The sequence below is a fragment of the Struthio camelus genome, chromosome 1 (genome assembly GCF_040807025.1).
Source record: "Struthio camelus isolate bStrCam1 chromosome 1, bStrCam1.hap1, whole genome shotgun sequence".
Taxonomy (NCBI): Eukaryota; Metazoa; Chordata; class Aves; order Struthioniformes; family Struthionidae; genus Struthio; species Struthio camelus.
Genome location: NC_090942.1, coordinates 24,973,185 through 24,986,037, shown reverse-complemented (window position 1 = coordinate 24,986,037; position 12,853 = coordinate 24,973,185). Strand labels below are relative to the sequence as shown.

Here is a 12,853-nt window from a genome sequence, read left to right as displayed (position 1 = left end):
AATAATCACAGACTTAATCTCCAACAGCTCACCCTGGCGAAGGACTCTGTGTTCAGCACCAGTTAAGCTTCTGACACTGTCAGTCACAACGAAGTACTTCTGAGGGGAACCGTTGTGCTATGAAGTGCTGCGGAATCTGGAGAGTACATTTCACCCATAAACTGCAGGATTAGCCTTGACACTATAACTTTAAGGCCCAAAATTCGTTCACAACTCACATCTTTCACGTATAGTTCATCAAAACTAAATCTGTGAGGAATTGTATACTGTAGGTGGGTTTCCAATGTTTTGATCACACAAGAGAGATTGAATTCAAAAGCACAGACTAAGACAACCCTAGAGCATGACCCAAGAGTTGCACAGTTTTTTTTTTTTTTTTTTTTTTGGAAAGCTTAAAAATGGCTGCTGGTTCTGAAAATCAAGCCTGTACAGTACAAATAAAGGTATCTCACCTAATGTTTTCCAATCACAGCACCAAGAGCTATTCTGCTTGAGGTTAGACAAGATGCTTCTGCCACACACAGCTGCAGCTTTATCCAGGGCATTGTCCTCCCGCTAACATACTATATGAGTTTTCACAGAAAAAAATGAACAACAAGGTAGATGTTCAGACAATCCAAATTTTTACTACCCTCCTAAAGGGCTATTTAAAGAGATTAATTCTGTCTGTGCAGAGAGGGAACATTCTCAGAGTAGTCTAAAGGTAACAGGCTTAGCCCCGAAAATGGTTTTGGGAAAGATACAAGGAAACATAGATCTAGTTTTACTGGGCAGTCAGGGACTACAAAGATCTTTTGTGTCCTCATATTGAATCATTCTCCTACAAGATTTCTGGTCTATCAGAAAGGCTGATCTGACAGTGAAACACAAGTAATATGAGTAATAACTTCAGTTACCATTACACTTGATTTCAATTAGGAGGCCGCAGCTATAGCCTTTCAGGAACCCAGCTACCACCGAGTGTGAATGTGATGATGACCCGAGGGGAGGTGCTCAAGAAGCTCCCATGATAGACCTAATCTACTCAGAGAAGCCTTGTGTGCTTTACTGGATTTGGTTCCAGACTAGAAATAGAGATGTCTTGTGTCTACCGGTAACAGTGCAATGATCCCTTTCTACCTGGCAGAATACAGAAGTCTCTTTAAGTCCTTTACATTGTAGGATTGTTTTGTACTTCAGCTGAAGAGGACTTGCTACGCTGATGTTAGTCAGGTAGCATCCATGCTGTGAGGTATAAGGAATATTGCTCTAAATTTATTTCAAATTCAGGTATCATATCTAGACTGGAAGGGCAATACTGACAGGGGACTGAGTAGAGCGGTTCCTCATGTATGAGTCTGAGCCGCCTGGAACATCGCAGCTACCGCGTCCGTCCTGACTGATCGCTGTCGGAAGCTCTCAGGATTTCATGAGGTCAATAGCACAGAGAGAAAGCGTACATGATAAACCAGGCAATATACCCTGCAGCAAAGTTGTATTCCTGGAATATTTCCTGTTTGGTTGCCCTTCCGGTATTCTCTATACCAGCAGAGATCTATGTTGGGTTGACTCCTTGAACAACGCCTCTTGGATTACAGGTATCCTTTTCCTAGCCACCCATCTCTCTCACGTTGCCCACTACAGCAATCTGGGTAAAATTTTCTCCATTGCTCATTAAATACTTCTGAATAGTCTTCAGATAAATATGCAGGCAAGAAAGTTAAGAAAGTCAATGTTTCTTTCTCTAAACCAGAGCATACCATTCAGATAGAAGTTCTGGGAAAGCCATCAGGAAGTACTTCCAAGGACATACTTTGTTTGGCAGAACATGACGTGTGGGGAAAGAAACAAAAAGGTCTAGGTACCATTCTCTATGCTTTTCTTCCAGAAATCATATTTATTCACGTACGAAAAAGGCAACACAGGACCTAGATAGGACTCTGATGGGATGCTGAGAACTAATCAGCAGCACCTCCATTAAAAACATATGCCAACTGCAATATCATGGTCTGTATCTTCCCTGTCATGTGGCCTAGGCACCAACTTTGATACAAGAAGCTTTTTTGTTTGTTTGTTTTTATTTTTTTTTAGTAGATATGCCACTATAAGCATTGTTAAAAGTATCAAATTCAGGCCTGACCATTGCTTAATATAAGTGACATCAGAGTGTCTCACATGCTCTCCAGATCTACTTTTTTTCTTAAGGGCATGGGGGACAGCAGGTAAGTTTCACTAATTTATTCTCTGAGGGCTAGCTTATTTAAACTACTACAGGTGAAAATCTAATTTTTGATATGGGTGCTTCATTAGTACTAATTCTTAGTATTTTTCTGCTCTAGCCATCAATCTTTCACGCTTACAAACATTTGCTGTGGTTAGTCTCCAGAGGGTAATGTGTTTTATCTAAACTGGGGCTGGAGTGTTTTTTACATTTCGTGTCAAACTTTAAAATAAATACAGATTCTCTGCTGACAGTTGAACAGACTTAGCTCTGCCAAAGGATTTATAGTCTGAGCATTATTTCCTCCCTTGATGACAATGAAATAGGTGCTGTTTGGTCCAAAGAACTATTCTAACCTCAAAGATTTATAGTAGCACGTAATAAGGAACATACACACAAAACCCAGATGTAAACTTCTCAAAATAGTGTATCTGGTATCCAAAACATCTAGGAAAGTCCCATCTACCAACAAAGGACTTCAAAGGAGCTTGACCACTCTGGCAGTTGTTTATTCCTTGGCATCAACATTCAGAGGAGCAGATTTGCGACTTTAAGGGCCTGCCCACGGTATTTAAATACTTTGTGTCTGTACAAGCAATATTATACATTCTTACTTCTTACTCTCAAGCTTTAAACTCCAGATTGTTATGTCCCACAGTCTGCACAAACAAAAACATAGTGCTGGTTATTGCTCTTCCCTAACTTGTTCTGTTCTTAAAACTTCTCTGAAGTTTCTCAGGAAAGCTTATCCCTCCTCTAATCGCCAGCTAACAAGTTTAAAATTGACACTACTTGAATAACGAAACTCAGAACTAAGACAATTACCCTTCGGGGGAATGACAAAAAAACCCATGAAGTAATACCTTAAGAATTTCACTCCAAAAAGATTCCAACAGTGCTTCAGAGCACAAGCAATAAGGCCTCTAAGTATGTTTCTCACTGCTAATAGATAAAACACTTGTAATACATGTCAAAACATTAAGCTTCACAATTTGAAGAATATTTAATCTGCTTAGAGATGGGCAAGTACTGCAGGCATTACTCAAAACCATGTTAGAGAAGAACTTGAGTACCTGATAAATTATTATTCTGGATCATCTTAGCAGGCTACTCTTCCAATACTGTAAAATTCAGCACACAATAAGATTTGTCAGAAAACTCCAATAATTTATAGCTCAACACTAATGCAATGATTGTTTATTGTTTCCATTTCTCTTCTCAACATGTTACTTTCAGATCTGTGATTTCACACAACTAAGGGCTTATTTTTTCAAGCAAATATAAACACAGCATATGTGCCACAGCAGTTTTTTTTCTTTTAAAATCTCCTCCATATTTACATAAATAGCCTCAAACTTTCAAGTATTACCTGAGTGAGAAGAATGTCCGGGTGGTGTCACTGACTGACAGCCAAGTTTAACCATCTGCATTAAACCTAGACAGTTAACATTTTAGTTCCTATTACTCCATACTTTACTACTTCTTACACACAAGACAACTCCAGTTAATAAACAAATACACTGTAATAGGAGTTCTCTGGTAGTGTTATGCAGTAACCCTGGTCCTTTTGAGAGAAAAAGATCTAATATCTTCTAAGCTTCCCTAAACCATTTTGACTTTTCTAAAAATAAAGCTGCTTATCACTGTACTTAAGCTTCAGGAACTTTAATTGGACTAGGAATTCCTCTAATGATTAGATAAAGGTTGTTGCAATGGATTGACAACAGTCTTTTTTAAAAAAAAAAAAAAAAACACCTCTCCTTTTTCCTCTTTACATATACCTTACTTGGAAACATAATAACTATTGTCATTAAATAATGTAAAATAACATGGGAAAAAAAGCTTCCTTTCAAAAGCATGTTTTAAACTTCTGTTCACTAAGTAGAAAGGAAATCACTGTATGCTTAAGCAAGCCCTGTAAGTAACAATTCGAACTTTGTGTTGTACTGAAGGCCTATAACTAGAAAAGTAAGCGGAAGTGTACACAAGATAAACATTTGAGATGCCAGACTCTTCAGGCTTAGAGAAGAAAAACAAGAGTGCTGAAATGGAATGAGCTCAAGAAACATGGTATTATGCACAAGATAAAGATTTACATCTTGAAAAGGTTAATAAGTTACAGTATTTGAGAAGAGTTTACTATTTAGTATTCATTCTGGAATGTTTATTAATGAAGCTATATTGGTTCAACCTTGAAACGTTATTGTATTATTGAACCTGACTGCAACAGTAGTTGTTTCCAGAGAAGCTGCTGAGCAGCTGTCAGATTTGCCAGGAGGACAGGGTGTTACATTCTCTTCCTCATTGTATTCATTCACTAGCGCTATCCAACTTTCCAGAGATGTGAAAACTACTGAGATTTGACAGCAACTATTTACTGCTTTGTGAACTTGGCTAGGACACTAAAATTACTTTCAAAGTGTGTAATCAATATGTATAGCTATTTTAAAAGCTGTGCTACAATCAGTACTTATAAAAAAAAAAAAACAAAAGAAACAAATGAAAAACCACCAGAGTTTTACACTAGTTGGGTCAAATTAATTTTATTATGCTCCATGATGAATTGCCACCAGTGCAACATCCTATTCACTGTACATTTCAAAAATTCACATACTAAAAATTTCAGTTTGATAAATGGAAAACTGAATGAAAAGTTCTTATGGATTTCATACGTACAAGTGGCTAGCTGATATTGTCTATGCACATAGAGGGTTGAAATACAAAAGCCTCATGCTAGTCTGTTAATTGCTAAGGCTATCTGGATAGTCATTTAACCAGAGTATATCGGAGAGGCCTTCATTACAATGTTTAGCAACAATGCACCAGTATCATGAAAAGCTATCTTCTGCTCATAGTGCAAGTGGTGGAGCGCTGAAGCATGCGGTTATGACTTTACCTTAACTGCGATTGCAGTCTTTATGCCTGAATTTTATCATGTACACACACTATTTTAAAGCTAATATTAATCTGGACACCACAAAACGTGAGTGTACTTTTTATATGGAGAGAAAAAACAAACAAACAAAAAAAAACCCGAAACTTTCTTTGGCCAGTATCTACAAATCAAAGTTTTATTCAATAACGCAACTTCATCAGAGCTCCCAAAAACTTGGAATAGAAATCTGAATAATGAACTGTAACGCATAATTATATTACAGAAATTCCAACTCAGAAACCGTAAGAGCTAAACATATCTAGTAAGTAGCATGTTAGGAAAACCTATAGGCCTCATCTGCTTAATTTTAAATGCCCTATATGCAATAAAAATAAGGAAGCAGTGCCAGAAGTTATATGAAAGCCATACAATTGTTTTCCTTATACGCAAGCTCTCAACTCCACTGACATTAGTTACCCCAGGCTGCACTTGCACTTGACTCAGTGCTCAAGCCATTACAGCAGCAAAGCTAGTAGGAAGTGCTTCCAACAGAAGAGGGCAATGCGAAAGCGACCGCAAGAAAGTTAGACTGCTTGGAATTTTCTTTTTCCTCAAGTTATGTGCTTAAATTACTCTTGGAAGGAAGTCAGCATCCTCTGAATAACTTAACTATATAACCTTACCTCTCCCACTACTTTTCAGCAACTTTCGTTTCTTTTTATATGTCTAAACTCATTCTCTAAAGACTAGGTTATAACTGGGTTAGAAATCCAAGCCGTATCATGCAGGTCCAGCCTGTCAAGATCAGGCCAACACTGGGTTTCAGTCAATACAATTCTGATAACTTAAATTTTTGTTTGATACCTTGACTACAGTCAAAGACCCAGGACACTATGTGTTAACTATGCTCCAAATATGACTGACTTAACTAAATATTCTGTGTCAGATAATGTAGTCCTCTTAAAAAAAAGATTCTCTACCCGAAAATTACAGTAAGTAACAGTAAATTAGTGCTGTAGATATTAAATACCCACCTAGCATAGATTAGTGTTTTGTAATAGGCAAATATGCCAATGTTTACCACATTATAAAGTACAACTTATATAAATGTGCAAGCTGTGAAATGAGAAACCCATTTTCTGTCCACTTACTCAAATACCATTCCTGTGAATAGGAATCTTGACCTTCAACATAACCCTTGGTCTTAAAGCCAACGTATGAAGACAGAATATTGCCATAAAGTTCAGTACATATTCAAAGTGTGTAGTCTGAGTTAATGGCTTTCCGACTTCCTGGATGTAGGACTGGTGTTTTAGCATTTGTTATGTACCATAACTCAAAGACTGCAAAGTAATACCACTTAAGTTTACTTTATTAGTACACCAATGCCCTACACATTTTAAAATGTAATTAAACATTATTGAAGCAAGCATTAAACGCAGCCCTTCAGCCCAAAAACCACATAAAATTGATTTTAAAAATAAATCAAACTGCAGCAATTGCCAGACTCCAGTATAGTCCCCAGCAATTTACACTTCTTCATTCTGAAAGATAAGAGCTGGAAAGAGAGGACTGAACTGGTCTGCATCAAAGATGCCTTTACCACTACTATAGCGTAAAGCCACCCTGTTTAACCTCAGATAGACAATTCCCTAATTAAAGCATTCAATTATTCACTGCTGTTCCATAGCAGTCCGTATTGCTACAGTTAGGGCAAGGTAATCTTCACAACTAGCTGTGCATATCTGTAGTGATTTTGTTTTATGTAAAGCATACTGCTAAGAATTGAACTGCAATGTTGTGATGTATTTGAAACCGTGCAATATTATAAACCAGCCTCAACATTCATGTAATGTTGCATTTGAAATGAAGGGGCTAAATAAACTAAGAGCTGCATCACTTAAAGAACATAGTGCTATACTAGGTTTTAATAAGAAAATTTAGATACAGAAAAAGTAGGGTATGAAAATAGTGTTTTCCTTCTTGCATTATAACTAAATTACATTAAGGTTTTTGTCAGTCTCACATATTACATTTGAACTCCCTTGTTGATGGAATGGAAAGTATTCACATGTACACGATCATCCAGGTGTAAACTCGCACACATTAACAGGGAGTAGCTTTGTAGAGGATTATGACAAACCTTTACAGATTAAATGAGGTATTGCACAGATTAATAAAAAAGCAAAAGGCAACAAAAATATACAGCAAATTGGTAGAACATTTACATGATAATTTTACAGAATCCATAGACAGAAAGTAGTGTTTAGTATATCATTCACCTTAAAAAATATATATATATAATATAATATATGATCAATCATCCCACTCGTCATCGTCCTCAAAGTCTTCTTCATCATCTTCATCTTCATCCTCATCTACAAGACAAGAAAGCATAACTCACTTGCATGCACAGAATTAACATGACAAAAGCATTACCAATTTCTTCCACAGTTCTCGGGGGGGGGGGGGGGGGGGGGGCAATCATTTCAATGAGGCCAGGACAATACGTTTGGTAATAGTGAAGCATTTCATTAAGATCCCTAGATGTGACAATCAATTCAAGTTCAAGCCAGTATCAAAATGTAAGCTCTAATTCCTTTCCTTTCTCATTGCCTTCCTACTGCGGGAAAAAAAACAACCTTCTGTTTTGCTGTAAGAGAGAAACAAGTTCTCATTTCACATTCTGTTTTTATTACTTTTTCTTTGAAAAGATGAGTTGACACCATGTTCCAGGTTTGGTTTTTAACTTCCAGGACAGATTAATTTCTGAAACTTAAGAACTGCTTTCCCAAATTTACTGGCTAAAGACTGCTTCTGTTACCGGAATATTCTAGACTGTGTAACGCACATTAACTTCGATTTTTGTTAACTTTATCCCATCTTCCACTGTTCTTTTTTTTTAAATTTTAGTAGGCTACAATTTTTAAATTATTGTACATATAAAAGTACTGATTTGTCAGGTCAGCGTATTTTCTCTCCTATGATAGCTCTGAATTTAGCATCCTTTTGGTGTTTAATTTGCAAAAAGCAATTTGTGTAAAATTAAAATTACTACATAGGTCAACAAATCAATAAATTATATTGCACTCAAAGGGTCTGCAGAGTGCAAGTGCAGATTTGGTTCTAATACAAATTCTGGAAGAAAAATATATCAAAGGCTAAACAGAAGAGATGCAAGCAAATAGCTGCACTGCAGCTAACTGAATTGCATTCATTACAAGTCAGTGTTTGAAAACTGCAAATCCTCTTGTCACTGTTGTAGTTTTAGTTTTTCCACACCCTGAAGTCTGAGAAGTTTATTCAGCAAAAGTACGGACTGTTCAAGTAACACTAGTCATTCATTTATTATCCAGCAGGTGGCATTCAAAGTATACTGGAAGCCACAGAGCTCTAAGAGCATGTGCCTTTTGCATGAGCCTTAGCTTCTAGAAGCAGAGAAAGCATTAAAAAAATCGTTCTTCCAAAATATTCTTTTGACTAATATTACATTAGATACCTAATGGATAAAAATAAATCAGATGTAAATTAAAAAAATCTTTAGAAGAGGTGGTTACTAATCTTGATTAGTAATTTTTAATTCAGTATTACAGCAAACTACTATGTACCAAGTAATTCACAGAATAGCACAGTGTAATCACTAAACCCCTCACTAATGGTCTGTCTACAGCATTCTATCTTTGAATGTATTCTATCCATCTTTTTCTATTAATATTTTATTCCACAGAAATGTTAACACTTAAACTGACACCCATGAGGTCAGAAAAATTCTATCAGACTTACCTGAAGAATGAATGGCTTTGCTCCTTTTCTGCATAACTTCCATTAATGCGCCCACAATTCCTGAGGTGGGTGCAGGTGTAGGTGGCGCACTCTCTTGGCCATCAGATACCTTGGAAAAAAAGGATACAAAGATGTAATTAGCAAAACAGTCCGTGTATTTCTAGACAAACTCTCCTTATAAAATTGATGAGCTTATTTTCAACCAGAAGGACGAGTGAAACTATAGTTTCAGTTTCCTTAGCTCAAGCTAGACCTATGCAAAAGAAGTCAGAAAGTCTTTTTTGCCAGGCAATTTGCGTATGGGCTAACTAGACTGGTATTAAATATTACAACTCATACATCAGGAAGCGAGTATAAAAGTACTGATTTGTCAGGTCAGCGTATTTTCTCTCCTATGATAGCTCTGAATTTAGCATCCTTTTGGTGTTTAATTTGCAAAAAGCAATTTGTGTAAAATTAAAATTACTACATAGGTCAACAAATCAATAAATTATATTGCACTCAAAGGGTCTGCAGAGTGCAATTAGAAAAGCTTCCTAATCTAACTGTACAGGCATAATGATTATATAGCCCTCCAATATTTTATCCCTTGTATATACCACAAAATATTCTTCTTGTCTGGGTTTGGTTAACCAAGTTTGTTTCGGATTGATAATCCCTTCTGAAAGTAATACAGACTTTGATACTGCACACCCGTACCGACAATTAAATATTTGTACACCCTCACACTTTTTATATCAGAAGTATCAAACGCAGAAAGCTGCAACAAAAAAGCAGAACTGAGAGTAGATGAAGATTTGTAACAGTAAAAATGCGAATGAGCAAAAAAACTTGTACTGAGCATCAGATTAGCTCCAGGTTGGATGAAAACTGTGAGAATAAGCAATCTAAACCAAACGTGTAAAGAATACAGTGAAGGATGGTGAAAAGTAATAACTGAAGAGAGACAAAGACATGAATTACACTTACAGAGTATGAAGGACTAAAGAAGGGACTGGGTAAAAGTGGTGAGAAAACAGAAGTTAAAGTATAGGAGGGAGAGAGACGTGGCCTATTCTTAAAGATATAAGAAAGTGTGGAGATATTTTCTCCGACTTCACTGTTAGAATAATCTCATAAATTTTTAAAAGCTAGAATAATTCAGACGAGCAAATCCATAAATTCTAGAAAACCTCACATTTCAGATCTCAAGGGCCAGAGAGGTATAAGTTATCTTTTGTATATCTACCACAGGTGTGCAGTGTGGGCTAGCTTAAGTTATTTCAAAAAAGAAATATGCAGCCTCAAGCATCTCAAACTGAAATAAGGTCTTGGACCTACATGTTTATCAGTAAATTACAGAATATTATACCATATTAAATATATTTCCTCCTCCCACTCCCTTTTTTTGTTTAAAGTTTCACAGCCTTTGTTTTCCTTGCCAACAGTATTTCAGTGACCTGGACACATCAGTAAGTTTGCTTACATAAGGAACACTCAATACTATGACTGCTTTCAATATTTCTGCAGCTTTTGCAGCACAAAACTTTTCTGTGCAGACTTCAAATTTGTTAAAAGATACATACGCCTAAATACACAGTGATTACAGGAAGAAGTTCTAGATTTACAGACTACAGCATGCATAATCTGCTTATAAAAAGTATTCCGTCACCTGCAAAGAAAATTAAGAGTTTCTGGTATTTATGACTGCACTAGGACTAGAAGGGCAGCTGACAGGGTTTGGGAAGATGTTGACTTCCTCGCTTTACAAAAACCAATGATCTTGAATCCTCCTTCCTGTTCCCCTTCATATCCCTTCTACAACCATACTAATTACTGATCAGTCTTTTAGGAGTACTTGCAATTTGGTGTTATCAATGCAGTATTTCTGGTTTATTTTACTGTAATGTTAGAAGTGGATCACCTTCCAGGTACAACATCCTCTAGAAGTCAGCTGCCAGGCTCTCGGGCCAACTTACTGCTATGAATACATTTTATACAACCTATACGGTAGAGTTACCTTAACAGCACTCCTGTACCTACAGGCAAAAATTACCTTGTAGATATTCAGTGACCTAAAGAACAGATCAAGTAATACCCTGAGCCACAGCAGGAACAGCAGAGGTACCCCCCGTGGGGGCAGGCAGCCACTTTCTTACAAGTCTCAACGTTTACACAGCTCAGGTCCCTTCGAAGATGACAACAAGTCACCTAGTAATTGCTTTACAATACCATTACTGCTGAACCCATTCCCTGCATTTGTTTAGACTTCATTGAAGTATTCAAGAGACCAGCCATCTTTGCATAGTAGTTATTGCAAAAGTTCTTAAAAATTAAACTTAAAGCTTTACTGAAAAGTGAGAAGTGAATTTGAAATGAGAAAAAAAAAAAAATCATGTATCAATACTTGTCTAGCCAATGTACTTTCTAGGCATTTTTCCAGTAGTATTGTGAAGTCTCATTTTAAAAATTATAGAAAATATGATCCAGCGCAAAACAGAGAGCCACAAGTTACTGTTCACGCTGTGGTACTCTAGCCATTTGCAAGTCCCATTAGGGACTTAGATGAGAAACAGCTTTACTTACAGATTTCAGTTGTATACCCTGTCGTATCTGGTCTAACAGTGCATCTCTTCCTGAGCAGGACACTGGTCGACTGTTCTGTTCTACCTTCTTTAACTGAGCACCTTCTCTGATTTGATCTAAGAGTGCTGCTTTGTTTCCTGGAGGAACTGGAAGCTGGTTGTCAACCTCTGTATGAAGACCTGGTGGTGGAGGAGGACCAGGAGGGGGTGGAGGTGGAGGTGGAGGCGGGGGCACAGATGACCCACTTGCTGGTGGTGGTGGTGGTGGAGGAGGGCCAGATGGTGCAGATGATGAATGCACTGGTGGTGGAGGAGGATTCATCCTGTTTGGAGGAGGCGGGGGCACTACTGCACCCGGTCTAGATGGAGGTGGGGGTGGGGGTGCTGCTGTGGGAGCTCTTGAAGGAGGTGGAGGTGGTGCCCCTCGGCCCCTAGCAGGTGGAGGAGGAGGGCCCGAGCTATGGGGAGGTGGTGGTGGAGGTGGAGGGGGTCCTCCTCTGCATGGTGGTGGTGGAGGTGGAGCTGAAACAGAACAAGACAGAATATACAGTTACATACTACCCAATACTCTTCCGTATTCTGGAAATTCACAGAAAGAGCTAAAAAGATTTTTTTTTTTTGGTTAATAAAGACAGGCCTTGCCTTTTACAAGGATCTCTGTGCCTGTGCAAGTTCTACCAATCCTGGATTAAGCTGAAAATAGCTGAAGATAAACTGCACTTATATGAACATAAGCTAAGCAGAATACAGTCCCTATGTCTCTGTCATGTATTTTGAAAGCACAGAACCAATACTGCAGAGAACAACTGCCATATGTAAAAAGAATACTACGTCACAAAGTAAGCTGTATCTTTCATTTTGGGGGGGGGGGGAGTGGGAGGAGGGAAGAAGGGGAATCTTACAGGAGTAATTTCCTTCATCATCCAAAGTATACCTTAAGTTTTCAGTTTCTCATGACAAAACGTGCTAAGATTTCAAAAGAAACCGACAAAATTTTGCTGAACTGCAACAGAAGGGAAGGGGAAGGAGAAAGGTGTTAAAACAACATTTTAAAGGAAGTATACAGAATGTCCACTCTGTACATTATCCATTAATTTATATTGGAATTATTGAGGGAAACATTTTTTGAAGCATCACCTTCCAGTAATTAAAAAAACAAAATTACAAGTGTGTTAGTATTAGGAGAAGGTGACATACAATGTCAAGTACGCTATACTCAATGTACGCATCCACATCCTTAAGCAGCACCTGGCAGCAAACAGTGAAGTAGTACTGCTGATACAGCATCTCAAATTACAGACGACAGGGGACATTCAGAAAGACTAAACTTTGATTTACTGAAGTTCATTTTCCTCAGTAGGCAACAGCAGAGAGAAGCTGTTACAAAACCACATCTCTCCATTGACTAGTGCTTCATTAGAGTAAAGTTGC

The 12,853-nt window shown here is 37.6% G+C and overlaps 1 protein-coding gene across 2 annotated transcripts in view; it reads right to left on the bottom strand.

The window, feature by feature from the left end:
- Positions 1–4,727: 4,727 nt before the first annotated feature.
- The window catches only part of WASL (WASP like actin nucleation promoting factor), a 53,653-nt gene continuing 45,527 nt past the window's right edge, over positions 4,728–12,853 (bottom strand). For both annotated transcript variants that reach the window (XM_068931915.1, XM_068931923.1), the window contains exons 9-11: positions 11,424–11,944; positions 8,859–8,967; positions 4,728–7,453 (exon numbers count right to left, since the gene is read on the bottom strand). In XM_068931915.1, coding sequence (XP_068788016.1) covers positions 7,392–7,453; positions 8,859–8,967; positions 11,424–11,944 — 692 coding nt within the window. In that variant the 3' untranslated portion in view covers positions 4,728–7,391. The remainder of the gene's footprint in view (positions 7,454–8,858; positions 8,968–11,423; positions 11,945–12,853) is intronic.